The 22,006-nt window shown below is 43.3% G+C and overlaps 2 protein-coding genes across 5 annotated transcripts in view; both read left to right on the forward strand.

Annotated features, from left to right (window-relative positions):
* Nucleotides 1-13,203, forward strand: part of LOC124145858 — a 29,044-nt gene extending 15,841 nt beyond the window's left edge. For 2 of the 4 annotated variants that reach the window (XM_048383194.1, XM_048383195.1), the window contains 7 exons: nt 1,181-1,280; nt 2,704-2,864; nt 3,220-3,270; nt 5,242-5,326; nt 7,976-8,143; nt 10,503-10,586; nt 11,507-13,203. In XM_048383194.1, the coding sequence (XP_048239151.1) occupies nt 1,181-1,280; nt 2,704-2,864; nt 3,220-3,270; nt 5,242-5,326; nt 7,976-8,143; nt 10,503-10,586; nt 11,507-12,294 (1,437 nt within the window). In that variant the 3' untranslated portion in view covers nt 12,295-13,203. The remainder of the gene's footprint in view (nt 1-1,180; nt 1,281-2,703; nt 2,865-3,219; nt 3,271-5,241; nt 5,327-7,975; nt 8,144-10,502; nt 10,587-11,506) is intronic. The other 2 variants (XR_007218214.1, XM_046515811.2) reach the window with 2 other exon arrangements.
* A 2,271-nt stretch (nt 13,204-15,474) lies between these two features.
* On the forward strand, nt 15,475-18,571 carry LOC124145899. The gene has a single exon (XM_046515854.2). It carries the CDS (start codon nt 15,641-15,643, stop codon nt 18,359-18,361), a length of 2,721 nt encoding a protein of 906 aa, XP_046371810.2. The 5' UTR covers nt 15,475-15,640; the 3' UTR covers nt 18,362-18,571.
* The last annotated feature ends 3,435 nt before the right edge of the window (nt 18,572-22,006 follow it).

Here is a 22,006-nt window from a genome sequence, read left to right on the forward strand (position 1 = left end):
GCCCAGGGCCCACTTGCACAAAGCTATCTTAGCGCTAAGACTACAGTAAGCCTATGTTAAAGTATGGGAGTTACTAACATCTTAGCACTAAAATCGCTTTGTGCAAGTGGGCCCAGGGCCCCGTTCCACAAAGCGATATTAGCGCTAAGGTGATCGTAACTCCCATACTTAAACATAGGCTTACGATGATCGTAGCGCTAAGATCGCTTTGTGGAACGGGGCCCTGGTCTTGATTCAGTCTGATATCGAGGTGAGGGTTGTTGTTGTTGTTGTTGTTGATGATGATGATGATGATGATGGAAGTAGCGGATGTGCTGGAGGCACAGGTTACAGTACATGGGGCAGTAGTCCACGTGGACACTGTTGAGGAGATTCTTGGACAAGATAGGCTCCTCCAAGTCCGCGTTTGCCGTACAAGAACACATGTATGTGGACAGAGCCGTCACAATTTGTGGTCTGTCTGAATGTGTATCATCGTGACACGGCGGTATAGACCGTTGTTCGTGCTATCAATCACTGGCTTGCCTGGCCCAGACTCAGTTACTGACCGCCGTGCCCCAGCTGGGATGGTGTGCTGGTGACTCATTCATCCGGTCGTGGCAGTAGTTTCATAAGGTTTTCACCGCTGTTTTGCCTTTTGTGGTCATTGGGGTTTGTTTCGGCGGATTGGGCAGGCTGTTTGTTCTCTGACGTTGACGTTTTGTTTTCGTCCTCGCCAGATGATATGTGATGACTATTAACATAAAGCCTGTTGCAAACCCTGCCAGGATCACGAACAATAACACAACTTAACATAAACATTGTTCAAACATTTGAAATGTGTTTTGTTCGCTGTCGGATTGTGCCTGTGAGCAAGGTCTGTGCAATGCAGTGTTAGATGACGGCTGTGAGTAGGGTCGGTCAGTATGACATACCATTACACAAGACTTAGTGATGTTCTCTTCGCTGTGGTCTCAGACTGTTTGAATTTGTGATATTCCTGAAAGATGGTGCCAATGTCAGTTTGACAATAAATTTGTTTGTTTGTTTGTAAATTAACGAGTCTGAGCCAGACAATCCAGTGATTGACATCATTTTCAAATATTTTTATTGAATCTGTGAGGTTTCTGAAAGGAAACGTCTGAAGGTGGAACCTGTCAGTTTGACTATAAATAAATTGAATCTGTGATGTTTCTGTCAGGTGATGCCTGTCGGTGGAGCGTGTCAGTTTGACTGTTCCATGACAGTGAAAGGTCCAATCGTAGTGGAGCACCGTCAACGACAACGACAACTGTCATCAGGTGAGGAGTAGTGACTGCCCTTTGTCACAAATGGGTGATTTCTCCAAGAATGAGTGAGCGGGGTTTAACGCCGCTCTGTACAGTACTTAAGTAATATCACCACGTGTCCGCGTAATGCAGTAGGTGAAAAGACAAAATAAAAAGCAACAAACAACTTCCCCATGATCAAAAGAAATCTCAACTCAAAGCCCATTGTACGATTCATTCTCTGTCATAACATGTAATAATTTCACTGACAAATCGTGATGATAGCGGGGGTTACGGATTCCCGAAAAGATGAGCGTATCCTGATGACACTCATCCCAAACACATGCAAAGGCAAGGCAATTTTTCACCTGAAAACCCTCACTGGATCATATGATTATGGTCAAAATAGGGAACTGCGTCAGACAATCTTGTTGTCACTGATGCGTCAAATTTGGAAATATCCTTTTCATGTCTACCATAAAATGGTTTGAAAGCTTTACCGTGGTCTTGAATGTTGTAGGTGAGGTGAGGTGAAATTGGGTTTAACGTCGCGTCCAAGATTACTGCACTTATATAGCGACGTGCATGCACGTGTGTGTGTGTGTGTGTGTGTGTGTGGCTGCTTGTACTAGACCGGACTGATGCCGATTTATAGTGCTAGCCCACTGAGATACCATGCAGCAGTTTAACATGAATACCCTACTCAGACACAGTATACTGACTCCTAGCCGACCAGTCCTTGTTTTAACCCTTAATGCTGAGCGCCAGACAGGATAACAACAAGTACCATCTTTTAACGTCTTTTGGTATGACGCGGCCGGGAATCGAACCCCGGACCTTCCGCTCTCCGGGCGGACGCTCTACCACTAGACCACGGAGGCGGTCCTTGAATGTTGTAACACATCTAAGACGTCTGCAACCAACAGCTGGTTCATTGTGTGGCAAACTACTGAGAGTTTTATTTCCTAGAAATAAGCCTCTTTTATGTTGAGTTATCCCAGCCGTGTTGCAACTTCAATATATGAAAGTCATTTGCGTTAACATAGCCGAAATTTCACATTTCGAGTATTCCATGATCTATCTTATCACGTATTGGCTAGTATTATCGTAGGGATCGATCGACCCGATAAACTTGGTATCGCGATCAGATATTGTGCCAATAAAGTCACCTGGCGGGAACTATTTTCAAGTCCATACATCAATCTAATGCCTAACAATGATATTTATCTCTATTTTTGACACCTTCAAGACCAGCTGTTACCATTAATTCCACGATAGAAAATGATGTTGTCCCCCGCAATGATATTGCTAGAGTAAGCGACGTTAAACCTTACTTACTCACACTCACTCACACATTCCCTCGTGAACTCGAGTACCATCAGCGTAAACATTATTACTTTTATTTCGCGACTCTAGATGATAAAATATTAAAACTTATCCTTCCCCTGAAACACAGATTGGACGCCCCACATCAACGTCTCTGTTGACGTCAACAACACCGTCATCGTGACATTTCATGCTGCCATCAGCGACGACATCGCACACTACAACGTGATACTCTCTAGCATCAACACTACCAACGAACAGCAGCACATCCTGTCGCAGGATCACCACAATGTAAGCTTCAGAAACAAGCTACTGAGAAGCATATGAACATTTTTTTAAAGTTCGGTTCTACTGTCGACCCGTGAATATCCGGGGTAGAATAGGTCTTCAGCAACCCATGCTTGCTGTAAAAGGCGACTAACGGGATCGGATGGTCAGGCTCGCTGACTTGGTTGATGCATGTCATCGATCCCAATTGCGTTGATCGATGCGCATGATAATTAATCACTGGATTGCCTGGTCCAGACCAGATTATTTACAGACCGCCGTCATATAGGTGGAATATTGCTGAGTACGGCGTTAAACAACAAAACAACCAACCAACGGTTCTACTGTCGTCTTTATTTGCTGTTGTATTTCCCTGCAGGTTTTGAAAACAACGTTTCAGAACGTTTCTCCGGGGACTTACAGAATTGGGGTAAGTTGGAGTACATGAGTACTGAATATCTTAAAGTGCAGTGTTGTCTCCCTTATGGGTGCCAGGAAACTGTAATCGTGAAATTGTGACGGTGCTCGAATCCGCCATGGTTATGTTTTTGCTTCTTCAGCACCAAACCCGTACTCGAGAGATTCACCCAAATGGTGAAGACCTGCATCACTTCGGGATTTCTCCCACATCAAGCTGACACGCCGTGATATGAGTGAAACACTGTTCAAGGCGGCGTTAAATCAAACTCATTCACTTTATAAACAACAGATAAAACAACTTAAACTATATGTGCGTTTACACATCAACACGTATCGGACCGCCTCCGTGGTCTAGTGATAGAGCATCCGCCCGGAGAGCGGAAGGTCCCCGGCCGCGTTATACCAAAAGACGTAAAAGATGGTACTTGTTGTTACCCTGTCTGGCGGTTGGCATTAAGGGGCTAAAACAAGGACTGGTCGGCTCGGGGTCAGTAAACTGTGTCTGAGTGGGATATTCATGTTAAACTGCGGCATGGTATCTCAGTGAGCTAGCACTATAAATCGGCATCAGTCCGGACTAGTACAAGCAGCCACACAAACACACACACGTACATGCACGTCGCTATATAAGTGCAATAATCTTGGACGCGACGTTTAACCCCATTTCACCTCACCTCAACTCACCTCACCTCACCTCAACACCGATCGTGTATAAAGCGGAGTACATGTACAATCCCGACTATACAATAAGCATGTGTTTCTGAATCACTATCAAATAGTCATGATACCAGGTGTTCGCGAAAAGATGAGCGTATCCTGCCCGACCGATGGCACCCGTCACAAACACATGCAAAGGGAAGGCAAGTGTTTTATGGTAATTTATTGTTCAATTGAGCATGCTCTTTCTTCGAAAATTTCAAAAGGGCGTTATATACGACACTTTCTCAAAAGTTGTTTGATCAAGGGTTACAATTGGAAGGGCTTAGCAAAGTTTCCATAAAGTTTTATGGTAGACATGTGGAGGACATTTCCAAATTTGTCGCATCATTGACCAAAATGGTGTTCGATGCAATGTCCTATTTTCACTTGTACCTTATAATATGCTTCCGTGTTTTTTCAGGTGACTTTCCTTTGCCTTTGTGCCACCGATGGGGCAAGAAGCTTTTTCGCAAACATCTAGTAGCATGACTTTTGGATAGTGATTTATAAACATATACTTATGATATAGTCGCGGACCCGTGAAGATCCTGGTTAGAATAGGTCTTCAGCAACCCATGCTTGCCTACAAGGCGGCTATGTTTGTCGTAATAGGCGACTAACGGGATCGGATGGTCAGGCTCGCTAACTTGGTTGATGCATGTCATCGATTCCAATTGCGTGGATCGATGCTCGTGATGTCAATCACTGGATTGTCTGGTCCAGGCTCGATTATTTACAGACCGCCGTCGTATAGCTGCAATATTGCTGAGTGCAGCGTTAAACAACAAACAAAAGATATAGTCGGAATCGTAAATTGCGATGTCTTATGATTATGGAAATCGTTTTGTGAGGTTTATTACCATATAATAAGAATAAGCATACTAGGAAGCAAGTTCCATTTCGGAAGTACTTTCAGGCTACTTCCGGGTAGTGGTAGGGTGACACAACTTCCGGATAGTGGTAGGGTGACACTTCTTCCGGGTAGTGGTTGGGTGACACAACTTCCGGATAGTGGTAGGGTGACACTTCTTCCGGGTAGTGGTAGGGTGACACAACTTCCGGATAGTGGTAGGGTGACACTTCTTCCGGGTAGTGGTAGGGTGACACAACTTCCGGATAGTGGTAGGGTGACACTTCTTCCGGGTAGTGGTAGGGTGACACAACCTCCGGATAGTGGTAATGCGAAAATGTCATTTTAAAGCAAGATAAGACACAACCGAAATTGCACCACAATGATACAATTTTTAAACAGTTTTTTAAATACGTTTTTTTTCATTTCCAGCTGCAACCGCTTGGCGGACTATGTGAGCAAGCATGCAGCACAGTGTGGACCAACACCATCTTAGTGACGTCTCATGTACAACCAGGTAAGGTTTGGATTAGATTTTCATACACGTGTCTTGTCTGATTCTTAATCTCGATTGCACTTTTATGTATCCAAAATATACAATGCGGATACAGCTTTTTGGGTGATGTGGGGAGGACGGGGCTGCACAGCATTGTCGAAAAGGGGGGGGGGGGGGGGGGGGGGTGTACAGAAAATGTCAACACATAATTCAAGCAACAATTATTATCAATTAAATGCTAACATTTTACCAAACAAGTTAGTCATGGGCATGTGGTGGTAAGAATAATCTTTGTATTAAAGTGCCTTTTAGATTATTTATTTATCTTAATTTGGAGATGATTGAGGAGTTTAGTCAGCATTTTGCTCCTTGTTTTGTTCAGCCATTGAGTTCCACTGAGTTCCATTGAAAATAGGCCATTAATCAAGGAATGCCTGTCCACCAAGGCCGCACAACGTTCGCATCGTCGTCTTTACATGCAAATTACCCACTTAAACCGTATTGCATTTTCTCCCATGTGCAGGTGTTCAATTAAGATTTCTTCACTTCAAAGTTCCATAATGGCTAAGTTGACTAAACCTCCTCTCAAACCTTTTCCCAAGACTGAAAAAACCCAACTATTTGTTTCTAAAATGTCTCGTATCTGAGCAGTGAAAGAGTTTGGTAAACAGTCTGCAAATGTCTTCTTGATGAAAAAAGAACATGACTACCCAGGGACGAACTTGAAGCTGTAATTACGCAACCATAAATACTTCACTTGAAAGAATAAATCGGCTTGTAATTATCCGCGAGACATGTTATTTACGTTTCAGAAAGCCTGCGCAGATTTCGCCTTGAGGAACATTGATAAATGTGTAATTTCGTCGGTTAATTATTAGAAATAGTTGTATTTGTGGCCCATGTCGTGGTTCCCTTATCAAAGTCGTCAATGACGCCCGCCGTTATGGATTAAAGGCATGTTGCCCGAGTCTGTGTGAATCAAATAGGGTCATGGTACCGGCTTTCTAATGCCAAACTCTAAAATGAGTCCAAAAAGTGAGCGAGTCGGATTTAAGGCCGCTTTTAACAGTATTCCAGTTATATCGCGGCGTGTCAGCTTAATGTGGGAGGAAAGCCCGAAGTGATGCAGGTCTCTGATGTTTACCACTTCGGTGAAACCCACGAGCACGGGTATGGTGCTGACAAACCTAGAAACATAATCGGGGAGAACCGGGATTCGAACCCACAATCATAGGTTTCTGGCGTGCCCGAGGGACGCAACTCTGCACAGCGAATCGCGGAGCCTTAGACGACTGGGCCACCCGTGCCCCCTGATGTTGGAGGAAAGCCTGAAGTGATGGTGTAAGATGTTTACCACTTGGCTCTTGCCATACACACCTTTTGAAACCAAATATTTTTCCCAACTGAAAACAACTTTATTTATAGATAATTTATGCCAAGCTACCACCGCCCCTTGTGTAGTGGATAGAGCGCATAATTATATGCCCCGAGTGCCGAAGGTAGGTGGTTCGACCCCAGGTCGTGTCATAACAATAAAAAACCGTTAAAAGATGATACTTTTTGTTACTCTGCCTGGCGCTCGGGGAGTGAGTGAGTGAGTGAGTGAGTTAATATTTGAAGTCGCATCGGCAATATTTCAGCCATATAGTGACTACAGTAAACTACGGTTATAACGAACTCAAAGGGACTACTAATTTTAGTTCGTTATAACCGTAGTTCGTTATAAGCATATATACAGCATAACTACAGCAAATAGTCGGGACCAAAAAAGTAAGTTCGTTATATCCGTCGGTTCGTTATAAGCGTGTTCGTTATAACCGTAGTTTACTGTATATCTAATTATAATATACATCAATTTAGAATACAAACCTGTCGACAAAGGACAGTAAAAGAATTAGATTATCACAGATGTAGGTTTAAAACTAGTAAATGACCATAAAACTTGACTATTCATACAATACAATGTTAAATTGGGCTATACATCACCAGCAACCTTAAGGTAGGCCACCATACTGGGGACCATGGGGACTACAGTACCTTTGCTACCTGCATAGACCCCGGCAGGATTTACACCATCTCTTCAATAATTGGTGATTATGGAGAAGTTTAGCCAAAATTAAAACAAACAAATATTCTACGAGTAAAACCCTGGTATATATAAAATACTTTGAATGAAGTGGGCTTACGTACCCTCTCAGGGGGACAATAATTTTACGCTACTTAAGCTACCATCAAGGGTACAACCACTAACAATCTCAATTCATAATCATATACTACCAATTTATAAAATATATAGCTTTCTACATCAAAATTTATCAATTAATTTAATTTCTATAAAAAATCCAAGAATTAAATGAGAGTTTATGTCAAAAGGATCCTTGAGTGATGAAACTTTGAAATATTGATCCCTTGTGATGGCAAAATCAATGCAATGAAGGCATTAAAGGGATAAGGGATTTGCGGCTCTAAGTCAGTATACTGTGTCTGAATGGAGTATCCATTTAAACTGCGCATGGAATCTCAGTGGGTTAGCACTATATAACGCGACATTAAACATTTGACTTCACACAATCTGCCAATACCCCTTTCACGAGTACATCCGCTGCACATTGACAAATCCCTGATTCCACATTTATATATCTCACTCCACCCGGGAATGTTCCTTTTCAGAGCGCATGTCCATGCTCAACAATCGTTTGCCTGGTTCATCCGGGTCTCCTAATGACGTCATCAAAACCGTTCTGGGGTCCGTGCTGGGCGTGCTTGTTGCGTTAATTCTGTTGCTGCTCTTCGCCTTCTCACTGAGGAACAGAGGTCGAGGTATGAGGGGGTATGTCAGTAAGTATAGTCTGTGAGTGAGTCTTAGTAGGCATTTTAGTCTCAGAGTGGACATGTGAGTAAGTTTAGTGTGTGAGTGAGTTTGAGTGAGAGATTTTGACTAATGAAAACACAGAGAATGATGCAAATGTTCAATATTTTAATTGCATCAATAGCTGTGATAGTCCTGTAATTGAGCATAATTGATAACCATGAAAACTAATGGTCTGGGAAGTCCCGTGATCAGGTATGGACGACCATTACTGCCCAAAACCGTTCATTATATGTGACACAAAGATAAACACAATCCTGAAAACCAATAGCGAGTGAAACTGCCTGTGGCAAGATGACAGATTCTACCCTTCTCCTCACTCCTCCAGTGAGTCTTCTGATACGGCCAAGAGGTACCTGCTGCCACTCCCGATGCAATGTAGCCTCTGAAGCTGTCACATTCAGTAATGGTGGATCCATTGCCTGCAGCCGACGTCCTTGAATGTCCCAAACATGTTCCAATGGATTAAAATCTGGACTCATATAGCGGGCCAAGGCAAAGTGTCAAAAGCCTGTCCTTGAAGAAATGCAGTCACGGCACTATAAAGATAGGGTCCAGAATTGTCATAAACACGTGTTGAGTGGCAAGTGCATGATTGTCAAAATCTCCCACAACAGGCTTGAGGATGTTTTGGGTGTAACAGTCGCCGTTGAGATTGCCTAGCACTGTTACCATGTCCAGTTTACAGTCATGAGATATCGCTCCCCACACCACGACAGGGCCTCCACCATACGTGACGGTTGGTTCAATGTTCCTAGGGGTATACGCAGTGTTTCAGTGATTGTCAAAATCTCGCACAACAGGCTTGAGGATGTCCTCGGTGTAACGATCGCCGTTGAGATTGCCTCGTAGTGTTACCATGTCCAGTTTACAGTCATGATATATTGCTCCCCCCACCATACGGGACGGTTGGTACAATATGTTCCTAGGCGTATACGCAGTGTTTCTGTGTCTCCAAACCCGCATTCGCCCGTCTGTGACGTGCTGGAAGAATAGGGCCAATGGATCCGTCGCCACGTCCTCAGATTTCAATGACGTCGAGCTATATATCAAGCCATTCGAAGTCGCTGATGATGAGCAGCAGCTAACAACTGACATCTGATGTGCCTTCGTGACTTCAACCTAAATGATTTTAGCCGGTTTCGGACACTCCTGGTGGACAGATGCCTGTTGCCTGTTGTCGCCTCACAGGACGTGCTAGAGCCCTGTCTTCCCGTGCAGCTGTCATTCGGAGTGGCCCTGGTCGGGAACGGTCCTTTACTTCACGTGTCTGTCGGTGTTTTCTTACGAGTCTGCTGATGACAGTATGGTCATAGCCAAGTTGATGTCCAATGGTACTGTATGACATACCTGTGTCATGCATGGCAATGATATGCCAACGGAGTGCCTCTGACAGCCTCCTGCGTGTCATGGTTACGTGTGCTGACTAAACACTCGGATAATTGCCACTTTATCTACCCTTACTTGCTTTAATATCAAAGGGGGCACGGGTGGCCCAGTCGTCTAAGGCGCCGCGATTCGCTGTGCAGAGTTGCGTCCCTTGGGCACGCCAGAAACCTATGATTGTGGGTTCCAATCCCGGTTCCCCCTGATTATGTTTCTAGGTTTGTCAGCACCGTACCCGTGCTCGTGGGTTTCACCGAAGTGGTAAACGTCTGAGACCTGAATCACTTCGGGCTTTCCTCCCACGTTAAGCTGACACGTCGTGATATAACTGGAATAATGTTAAAAGCGGCGTTAGACCCATCTCACTCACTTTAATATCAAAGTGCTTTTCCTGAAACTCGAGGGTATCATGCTTCATGTTCATATGCCTGTGTGTTTGGGCGACATTGTCAGTTATTGTCATGACTATACTCGAGATAGACAGTCATTCTATGAGACCGCCTCCGTGGTCTAATGGTAGGGCGTCCGCCCAGAGAGCAGAAGGTCCCGGGTTCGATCCCCGGCCGCGTCATACCAAAAGACGTTTAAAGATGGTACTTGTTGTTACCCTGTCTGGTTCTCGGCATTGAGGGGCTAAAACAAGGACTGGTCGGCTCGGAGTCAGTATACTGTGTCTGAGTGGGGTATTCATGTTAAACTGCGGCATGGTATCTCAGTGGGACTAGTACAAGCAGCCACAAACGTATATGCACGTCGCTATATAAGTGCAATAATCTTGGACGCGACGTTAAACCCAATTTCACCTCACTCCACCTCATTCTATTAATGAGTATCATGAAACTTGATTTTTGTGAAAACGGGTATATCACTGTTCTATATGTTGTCAGTTTAAAAAAAAATTAATTTCTAGGTGTATATAGTTGTCCTTGACTTTTCTCTCAGGACCTTTTCGTGTTTGGAACAGCGGAGCTAACTCACGTGACAGCCGAGAACCCTTGACAGCAGCTCCAAGTCATAAAAACAAAAGTAAGTCGCTTCGCAGTACTTTCTTCACGCAAGTATGATTTCACCTCATTGATCGGTCGCGATATACTATATGACTGAAATGGTTTCCAAAGCCATCAAGGGACCGGTCATTTATTGCAGGGGTGGGGTAGGGGGTCAGAGGTTTTTTATGCACTAATGTCCTGAAAATTATTACCCTCCCCAAATGCTTGTCATATTTTTGGATGACCTCCCCATGTCCTTATACTTTTTTTTGTCATGACTCCCTGAAAACTCAATATGCAAAAGCACTTTATAACTTTTTATAAAACGTACTTTTTTGCATAACCCCTCCCCCATTATGTGTATTTTTTTATGACCCTCCCTAGAGACTGTCATATTTTTTCGTAACCCTGCCCTGATTCCCTTTTGGCACCCCACTTCCCCCATCCCCCTCCTCCACCCCACATAATATATCACGATCCCTAAGGACATATTGACTGAAAGTAAAAATTGTGACTCTGTTCCGAATTCATTACACATCAATTTAGCATATAGATAGTGACTTATAACTTATTTAATTATACAATTCCAGAAATGCGATAGAATTTACTTATACAGTAAACTACGATTTTAAAGAACTCAAAGAGACCACCAATTTTAGTTCGCAATAACCGTAGTCCGTTATAAGCATATATACAGCATATATACAACAAATGGCTGGAACCAATAAATAAGTTCGTTACATCCGTCAGTTCGTTATAAGCGTGTTCGTTATAAACGTAGTTTACTGTAGTATATATCTAGTTTTTACCGAGGTATTTTAAAGATGAAATTCATTCTTAATTAAACAAAAACGGCGTTCGTTGTATTTTTCACAGTTTGCTTCAAATACTCAATTTTCAAAAGACGTTCGTGATCGGACACGAAATACACTTTATGTTCTTTAATATCTGTTTCAGTTGCCATGCAGCTACTTCCCCTTGAGCGGCGGAAGGTGTTTCTGTTGTACACGGAGGACCACGAAGCGCATGTTAAACTTGTAGGCACTCTTGCCCTCTATCTGCAAACCTACTGTTTCTGTGACGTGTTTCACGTTGATTGGTCCTTCAACGATATCCGTTCCCTTGGGCCCGAAACATGGACCAGTAAGTGCATACAGGATGCGGAAGTCATACTTGTCATCCATTCAGTCGAGTCAGCCAATCAAATCCAAGCGTGGAAAAGGGGAATGAAAATAAAAGTGACAGAAACCTCTGTAACGGGGAGACTATTTCAGGACGCTTTGCCATCGATATTTAATAAGGACGCCCTGATAAGCAAGTGCATATGGATCCATTTTGGGAATGGAAAAAATACAGATCTTAATCTGCATAGACAGTCGCGTGTTTATAGTTTAATGGAGGACTTTAAAGACTTTGTTTATGACGTACATAAACTGAAGTCATGTGATTCGTCGTATGATCTTCCCATTAACGTCGAGCATTCCAAAACGGAAGAAGGGAGACAACTCTTACAAGCAATTCAAAACGCAAAGTTATACGAAGAAGCCAACCCACATTGGTCTGAAACTATACATGATGAAACGGAAGTCATGTGCTCTGAAGATGTTGCTCTGTCACGTCTATCATCCGGATATATTTCACAGGATAGATATGACTTCGTGAAACCAGACGACATCACTGATTTTGAAGATGGGATTTCCATTGGCGAAGAACTAAGAGATATCAACGCTATTTACCTGACTTAACGAAATAGCGAGAACAATGGGGTGGTTTCAACGTTACTGCACATAGCTACACGCTTTGACTCATTACAACTAATAAGCACGTCCATGGCACCGTCTACGTAATATGCATTGATTTATTTCTCATTGGCAGAGAGATAATAATGTGCGTGTGTGTGCGTGTGCGTGCGTGCATGTGTGTGTGTTCTTTACAAATCCTGAATCTGCCGCTCACCGTTGAGAAGAGTTGGGTAATCAAAGACTTCCTGATTAAGTATACGTAAGACAACACCACGGATCCGATGTTTACTCGTTGAAATGGTCAGTTAAACCCCCTGGCGGGACCATTTCAACGGATTCGAGTGGTCTAACCTTTTTAAACCATAGCCAACATTCACAGAACAGCATTCTTTTGATGACCCTACTTAAAAAAGATATTCAAGAACTCTATGCTCAGAGAACACTGTGCGAGTCGCCTCTGCGTGATGCACGTGAAGGACATGTGCCGATGCAAGTATGCAGATCACACAGGACCCACTCGAGCACATTTATCAACCACCTTTAGGGGCCTATGATAACCAAACATGGCCCTGATCGAGAAAAGAGCTATCTTAATGAAAGCTACCAAATCAGTTCAATGTACAGAACAGCGATGCTGAATATGTTGCAAATATCCCCGTTCGTAAACGAATGGACTTAAACTATTAATATTGATATATATAAATGTGTCATTGTCAATTTAACGTTAGTCTTCCATTTCGCCGTGGAACAAGACAACAGGCGTTAGTCTATTCATAGACTCGTTAGACCAGCCAAAATAGAACTCCATAATTCCAGCCTAGTTCCGCAAGGGTTAAAACTGGACTTTTATTGTCAGTTAACTCCCTTGTATCCAGGGTGAGTAAGTTGGGTTTAACACCACTTTTAACATTATTCCAGTTATATCACGACGTGTTAGCTTAATGTGGGAGGAAAGCCCGAAGTGATGCAGGTCTCGGACGTTTACCACTTCGGCGAAACCCATGAGCACGGGTATGGTGCTGACAAACCTACAAAAAAAATCGGGGGGGGGGGGGGGGGGGGGACCGGGATTCGAACCCACAATCATAGGTTCCTGGCGTGCCCAAGGGACGCAACTCTGCACAGCGAATCGCGGCGCCTAAGACGCCTGGGCGACCCGTGCCCCTTGTATCCAGGGAACAAATGGATGACTCCGTGATTTGGTTGATTGCGTGTGATGGTTTTCCAACGGCCAAGAACGTTGCTCGTAATATCAATCACTGGTTTGTCTCGCCTAGATTTGATTTATTACTGGCTGCCGAGATATCTATGGAGCATTCATCAGTGTATTGGTATATCGCAAACACTCCTCCCAGGCGCTTTGTGTGACGTATCTCCTGAATAAATTATTTTTTCGATCGTGATTAACGGATTCTGTAATATTTAAGTCGTCTTATGCTGTGGAATATGTTTTTTGACAGGGGCCCTGTTCGACATTAAATAAACACCGACATTTCCATTTCCACAATCACAAGAGACAGGGACTTGAAACAGTCCATTGTATGATTGCGACTATACATTTGCACTTGCCTTCCGAGGTAGACACATGTGATAGCGTCTTGTGTTCACACGCGCATGTTACAAACGTGAAGGCTAATAATAGAACAAACATTCAGCTCGGGTTTACCTGCTTTTGAAATCGAGGCTCTGTTGTATTTGGGCGAGGTTGATCAGTTGTTGACACGTACACATATGCCACTGTTGTTTAAACTGTCTGCTTTGTCGTAAAACAACGGATTATCCTGTGTTATTGAAAACAAAGCTGGTACACCTTGAGTAGTTTTCACAAACGCAGCAATTTGAGCACATTAAAAATAACCCAGCCGGTGTTTTGCAACACAGAAATCTCTGCATGAAGCAGCGTTTATTGTCCGATTCCGACTAAAGTCGAGATGTCTTCAGGAATATGTCATGAATGATGCATTATTTATTTTGGAATAAATATATTTTATTGTACATTTTATGAAGTACAGTTTCTTTTTTCTGTTAGTATACATAGTATACTATTCGATCCACAGCAAGACCCACGCAGATGAACCAAATTTGTATAAAATCAGTGATATGATATCACATGTTCAAAGGACCTTCGCCAAGCATATAAATTGGGGTGTGGTGACGTGGGTCCGGGCTTGGTGGCGTGTGTGTGTACGTGCGTGCGTGCGTGTGTGTGTGTTAAAATGTGACAACAGGCACAAAAATTAGGAAGCATTCAATGGTAGGCCATTTGATACTCTGAGGTAGAGGTTGACGGCCTGAGATATTTTTTTCTGCTGAAGGTGCCTAAGTTGAAGAAGCACATTTGGTGTGTTTTTTCAAGTCCACACAGCATTTATTATCATATACATAAACAGATATTTACATTCGCGAGTGTCACACTGGTTTTAAAGAAGCCACTGGCGTTTTTGTTGGCATGAATGAGGATAACATAGCTAAATATTCGCCCATCATAATACGCCATCCAGAAATGTGTATGTTTTATCTAAAGGAGTCGACGGGCGTCGTAGAATTCGAGGTGCTTGGTTTTTACGGCAAATGGTGTTGACCATGTGTTTAGCCTTTAGGTGAGGTGAAATTTGGTTTAGCGTCGCGTCCAACATTATTGCACTTATTTAACGTGTGGGTGTGGGTGTGGGTGTGTGTGCCCGATTTATAGTGCTAGCCCACTGTGATACCATGCCGCGGTCTAACATGAATCCGACGTGATGTTGCTGGAATATTGCTAAAAGCGGCGTAAAACCATACTCACCCCCTCTTACATGAATACCCCACTCAGACACAGTTTACTGACTCCGAGTCGACCAGTCCTTGTTTTAGCCCCTTAATGCCGAGCGTCAGTCAGGGTAGCAACAAGTACCATCTTTTAACGTCTTTTGGTATGACGCCGCCGGGGATCGGACGGACGCCCTACCTCTAGACCACGGAGATGGTCGACCTCCTGGAGAGTCTGGATAAGAGTATGTAGCCTCCCTGCCGAAGACAAATGTTGAAATGAATTATTATTCATATCACGCTGATTAAAATCATGTAATGCTTCCCAAAATCTAATAAATTAACACGGCTGATGATCAGCTGTAATTCAATAGCAGCCAGCAACCTATGAACCTATCTTGGCTGATAACAGAATACACGAGGTGGGTCAGGCATTGATTATTACGATGTTGTAAGCCTCGAGATAGTGTCCTAAAATAGCACAGCCGGTGTATTGCACCACGAGGAGAAAACGATGCCTGGATAATATAAACAGACCGCATTAATGACAGTTCAGTTATATTAACTGGCTGAAGCCTTGCCCGTGTTGTGAATTACCGCTATGGTGCTAAAATCGTCAAAATACGGTGTTTGCTCCGGGAATACTTTGCGGGCGTCCAACTCGCTTTACAACCGACAGTACTACACTCACAGTTCAATAGTGAGGCATTATGTCGGAGGAGGAACGGAGAAGAAAAAACTCCAAATTCAACAGTTGATTGAAAACTTCGATATTCCAGATTTCGATGTTGAATTCTCGCTCAACAAAAGAGAACGATGGGTTTTACCTGAAGTAATCAGAATATACATCCAGTCCGGTGAGTCGCCTGAAGACTCTACAAAAACAGATTTAATTTTGAGGCATAAGTTGAAGCGACAAGATAATTGTGTCGCTTACTACTCAGATAAAGGACATATAAAGCGGCTTGTTCCGAAAGTGGGACGATATTTTGATGGTAAAACGGCAACAAATTACAAAACGCGCCAAACGAAAGGGAAGAGAGGTAACAAGACAGTGATCGACATTGATGAAACACTTCAACCCGATAGTGATGAATCAACAGTCAGATATGAGATATTCTACCCCTGTTCCTCGAGAAGCTCCATTGTTCATAACCCGAAGTACACCAAGCCAGAAGGCAGAGACAGTGCCAGCGCCACTGTGAATGGAGGGAAGAAAAACAAGCGACGATCTCGTCTAACTTCTCGAGATGTGAACGAGATGTTAGGTGACAGGAGCGAGGACTTTGATTTTCTGAGTGCAGACGACTCCGATACTGGAGACGTGATTTCTAGGGGAAACTTTACATTGAGGGACTTTATCAAACCTGAAAGGAAAACAAAAAGGAAAACTCGCACTCGGCGACCGAGCCACGAAGACGACGACAGTGAGCGTAAGAGAAGTCGCATTGTGTTTGTTGATAAAGATGTGTCGTCTGCTCGCTCCGTGACAGCAGGAGATGAAACATATTCTCAAGGTGGGAATTCCCCTTCAGTCAGCCTCAAAGACCCAACAATTGTCATTCCTGTAGCTGTAAAAGTTGATTCAAATGAGGCTGCTTTTGATAACCTGCAAACTGTGTATGGTCGGCGTTATATGGAGGCAAAGTGTGAACCTCGCAAGTTCAGTATTGACATGACTGACAAACTTAGAGGTCATGTTAGAACGTCGACATTCTTCTGGGACGTGACGTCATCATCGTTGGATCTCCATGGTTACCTTTCATTTACAGAGGTTAAAGGTCGGGACGATGCCACCCTGAGTGTCTACAACGTTGCCTTGAACATTGCTTCTCACATGAACTCTATCAAGATGGACACGGTTGTGGATAGGGAGACCTACACACTGGCACAGCTAGAGGACAGCTGCCTGTGTTACATAGATACACTCCCAAGGGATGTTTTCGTGAAGCGTGACGCCTTCAAGGGACTGGAGACGCCATTCATGTCGTTTCATCTTGTGAATGAGGGGAGGAGGTGGAACATGAACTGTATCCACCCGCACGAGTTCTCTGACAACGTCTGCAGTCTGCAGGGAACCTATAGAGAAGCTGCAGAATTTGACTGTCCTCCCGACGTCTGCGGTATCTGCTATGATGACATAAAGGTTTCCACTGAAAGTACTGACACACCTTCCCCCGCAACTAGTCTTGACGCCTGTGGTCACTGGTTCTGTGATAGTTGTTGGAGGCAACATTTGGTCAGCAAACTGCGATCTGGACCTTGTGCCTTGACGTGCCCTGAGTATGGCTGCAGTGTAGAGGCAGACTTCCCCACGCTTCTTTCCTTCCTTCACATCGGTGACGTCAAGAAACACATCGAGAGGCAGACGAGTGAGAAGATCAACTGCTCCGCTCAGGCAAAGTGGTGTCCCAAACCTCAGTGTGGACGGGCCATTCTGGCAGAAGGACTTCCTATCAGAAACAGAAGTATTCCCGTAGTGTGTTCCTGTGGCACAGATCTCTGCTTTGCCTGCATGAAGAACGCCCACTGGCCTGCTACATGTGCCCAGGCCAAGCAGTTCCGTGAGAAGGTGATTGCTCTGAAGGACTATGTGACCCTTGCCAAAGATACTTTCTTTGAACTATTTCCCAATTCTATTACTGTGCGCGGTAAGAGCTGCCCAAAGTGCAGATGGTTCATCGAGAAGATCTCTGGATGTCCTTACATGACTTGTCCTTGTGGGGCTCAGTTCTGCTGGACATGTGGCATACTCACATCAAGTATACACACGTGTTTTGCTGAGGAACTGAGAGATGTTCTAATTGAAGAAAATACCACTGACTGTCCTTGGGCCAAAAGGACACGTTTCTACACCACTGCCTTGGACCATCGCCAACAGCGACTGAATGTAAATATTCAGAAATATCTCTCCCGGGAGCGCACTCTAACCAAACGCATTGCAGCTGAAATAGGTTTTAACACGAATCTTAGAACTCAAATGTGTGATCATTCTCAAGAAATAGATGACCAACCATTTTTCAGATTAGCTTTCAACTTCATGAGGCGCATGCTCAGTATCAAACTCGAACTTCATCACGTGATCGAAAACGTTGCCATAGCAATGGATAACATGTCACCGGAACGTCTCCGCAATAAACTCATGCAAACCTTGACTAGAATGGAATCGTGTGCAGCCACCATCGAAGACGCCTTTGACACAGGACCGTCGCTCTCCAACTCCGAGTTGGTGGGGAACCTGGTGATTTGCCAGAAGGAGGCTCGTGTTTGTATCGCCCGTGTCGCACAGTTGATGAAGCTACTTCAGAGATCTTCATGTTGAGAAAACTGTCAAGTCTTCTTGTATCAAGTGTGTATAACCCATGACCCCGAATTCTGCCCTTCCGACGCTACCTTGAAACTATGATTCTTAACATGTGTTGTTGTTGTGTTTTTTTTATGTATTTCTTTCATTTACAAAAGATGATCTTTTGATCAAAATTAGCGAAACAAAGTGATTTTTAACCTTGGTGATGAGGCACAATTATCTGAATAAACAAACAGATTTGGGTTTGCATTTTGTATTGGTTTTTTTTAATAGAAAAATACCCTTAATCCTCATGGAAACAAGCTCAGAACCTATAGGCTAGACAACCAGAAATTAACACTTGTCACTATGTAAGAATGTCAAGATATCAGAGACGTTTAATGGCATCTTACCGCAGTGGAAGCCTATCCTTTAATATTCAAATTAATAATTAAGCCGATTACTCCCCTTCAAGGTGTATGTTATGTCATGAACAGGCTGTTGAAGATGCAGTTTATTTTATGCTTCAATGTACTCCATTGGTGGTATCCGTAAAAGCCTTTTTTGTAGTGAGTGGGTGAGTGTGTATGGTTTTACGCAAATTTTAGCAATATTCCAGCAATATCACGGCGGGTCCTTTTTTGTAACCAATTAAATAATTACGTACAAGGCCTTCAGGATTATGATAAGCTGTGCTGGTTTATGAATGCAGATACCATATAGTATGAATTATGTTTGTTTGTTTGTTGTTTAACGCCGCACTCAGCAATTATCCAGCTATATGACGGCGGTCTGTAAATATTCCAGTGATACACATAAGCATCGATCTACGAAATTGGGATACGATGACATGCATCAACCAAGTCAGCGAACCTGACCACCCGGTCCCGTTATTCGCCTCTTACGACAAGCATAGTCGCCTCTTACGGCAAGCATGGGTTGCTGAAGACCTATTCTCTCCGGGATTTTCACGAGGACATGAATTATGTAAATCCATGCAATTAATGTACCATAAGAGGCTCTTACATGTTTAGCATAATGTAAATGCTCTGCAGTGTTTTGCATACTATTTGAAATGTATGTAGATCATATGAATAGATTATGTGATTGTACAACAAATGTATTTGAGAGGTGTAGTTTGTGATAGGCCCAAGTATGTTTGAGGTGTATGTACGCTACATGTGTATCTATGTCATGATCAGTGAATGGAGTATGCACGCACGTAAAAAATGTACGTATATGAGATGAGGTGTGTGTATTTTAGGGATGTACCTGTGTAAGTGAGGGGGGTATGAGTGTGAGAGGTGCAGGTGTGTTAAAGGTGTATGCGAGTGAGTGAGTGAGTATGGCTTTACGCCGCTTTTAGCAATATTCCAGCAATACCACGGCGATGGACATCAGGAATGGGCTTTACACATAGTAACCATGTCGGGAATCGAACCCGGTTTTTCGGCATGACGAGCCAACGCTTAAACCACTAGGCTACCCGACCGCTCCACTATAGGTGTATGTATTTGTGTGAGAGATGTATCTGTGTGTGAGGCGTTTCTTTGCTTGTGATTATGTATGTGTGAGGTGTATCTATGAGTGTGAGAGTAGGTATGTGAGAGTATGTACGTATGTAAACAAGTGTTTGTTTATTGATGTACGAGAATGAGAAGTATAGCGAGATTATTACAGCTTTAAATGTAGTAATGTAAATGTATTTATCTCTGGTAGTGATGTGATGATGAGTTAATGGAAGAGGAAGTATGGGACACGTTTGTTCTCGTGGAAGGTTGTTTTAATGGCTATTTGGAATTGAATGAAACTATGTTTGGGACCATTCCTGGGTGTCCCCTGTCGTGCTTTTGCTGGAATATTACAGAAAGCGATATTAATCAAACCATCTTGTTCATCTTAACATCCTGTTGCGACACGAATTGGGACGAGCATGGAATGTATCCATCTTCCCGAGGCAAGAGAGTTACTTGGACTTTTAAAAACTGGACTTTTATAGTCAGTTAACTCACTTGCCTCGGGAAGATGGGAATGTATCCTGCTCTGGAGCACCACGACCCCATCCATAGCTCCCACCCCAGTGGATAATAATGTAAGACTATTTGATACTTGTATGTCCCTTTGGCAGGGCGTAATTGAAAGAGGAAAGATTCACATAATGTAAGTACATAACGACGTATTTGGGAGTTTGCAGATGAATAATAATGATAAACATCATCAAATCATGACAATAATGTTATATGGCAGATAATGTATTGTTAAACAATGATTGTAACTGGATTAATTTCTGTTGTTGTTGAGATTCAGTAGAAGTTCGTTGCATTGTATTTGGATAATGATTAGTTGTCAGGAATGTAGTACTACTTTATGTAATCAGTGGCGAGGAAATTATTATATTTATAGGCTCGATTTATTTTTAAACTTCTGGAAAGCATGGATGGATGTCAAGCGTTATAGAGTTTTAGACTGACTATATACGTGGAGCGGCCGCGTGCCTGTCAACTCACATTTCACCTCACATTGACCGAAGACCAGCTTTCGTGTGAAGATCACTTTTCACCCTGGTGTCCAGCCTAAGTCTATCTCGGAAGCTTGATCACTGTTGCTTATAGGTGAATAGTATTATAACTAAACTGTTTTATATCGCCACTGACAGCATATTTTGTACCACGAAGACTAACAACGAACTTGGCGCAATATTAACATCATAATGTTCCAACAACAAGACCCGTGAAGATCCAGGGTAGAATAGGTCTTCAGCAACCTATGCTTGCCGTAAAAGGTGTCTATGCTTGTCGTAAGAAGCGACTTACGGGATCGGGTGGTCATGCTCGCTGAGTTGGTTGATGCATGTTATCGTATCCCAATTGCGTGGATCAATGCTCATGATGTCACTCACTGGATTTTCTGGTCCAGGCTGGATTATTTACAAAGCTAAGATACTGGTGACTAGAAAAAATGACATGTGTAAGGTCAACAATCTGCGCAGCACAAGTGGTACAAGACGGGTCTTTCCTACATTTAGACCCTAGACCCTAAACATGTTCAGGTGTTTAACACAATACTAAACATATTTAGACCCTAAACGCCTAAACATCATAGGACAGGGATTGCACTTAGGTTTAGGTATCTCAACAGATTTTATACAAAGTATAAAAATAATGCCGATTAAAGCAGAATTATGACTACGATACTGATTGAATGTAGACCAGAGCTGTTAAAATGTATGAGTGAGTGAGTGAGGATGGTTTTACGCAGCTTTTAGCAATATTCCAGCAATATCACAGCGGGGGACACCAGAAATGGGCTTCACACATTGTACCCATGTCGGGAAATCGAACCCGTGTCTTCGGCGTGACGAGCTAACGCTTTAACCACTAGGCTACCCGACCGCCCCTTCAAATGTATGAGTGTGTCCAGGGATTTGTTGGGTTGTCCTCAGAGATCGATCCGCGACCCTAAATTTACACACATGTTGGTAAGTGTCCCCAAATTGGAACATAAGACACTCGGTAAACTTTTAACAGTCCTCTAAAACACAACCTGATTCAAATGACAGAGTATGTGTATGAAAGCATTTTACGACTACCTCGACCGTGCAGACCAGTTGATTGAAGTGAGTGAGTGAGTGAGTGAGTATGGTTTTACGCCGCTTTTAGCAATATTCCAGCAATATCACGG

Source organism: Haliotis rufescens, unplaced genomic scaffold (assembly GCF_023055435.1).
Source record: "Haliotis rufescens isolate VD_foot unplaced genomic scaffold, xgHalRufe1.0.p SCAF_45, whole genome shotgun sequence".
NCBI lineage: Eukaryota > Metazoa > Mollusca > Gastropoda > Lepetellida > Haliotidae > Haliotis > Haliotis rufescens.

Excerpts from the sequence above, each read along its gene's own strand:
- LOC124145899 (XM_046515854.2), top strand. The coding sequence starts at position 15,641 with ATGGTGCTAAAATCGTCAAAATACGGTGTTTGCTCCGGGAATACTTTG.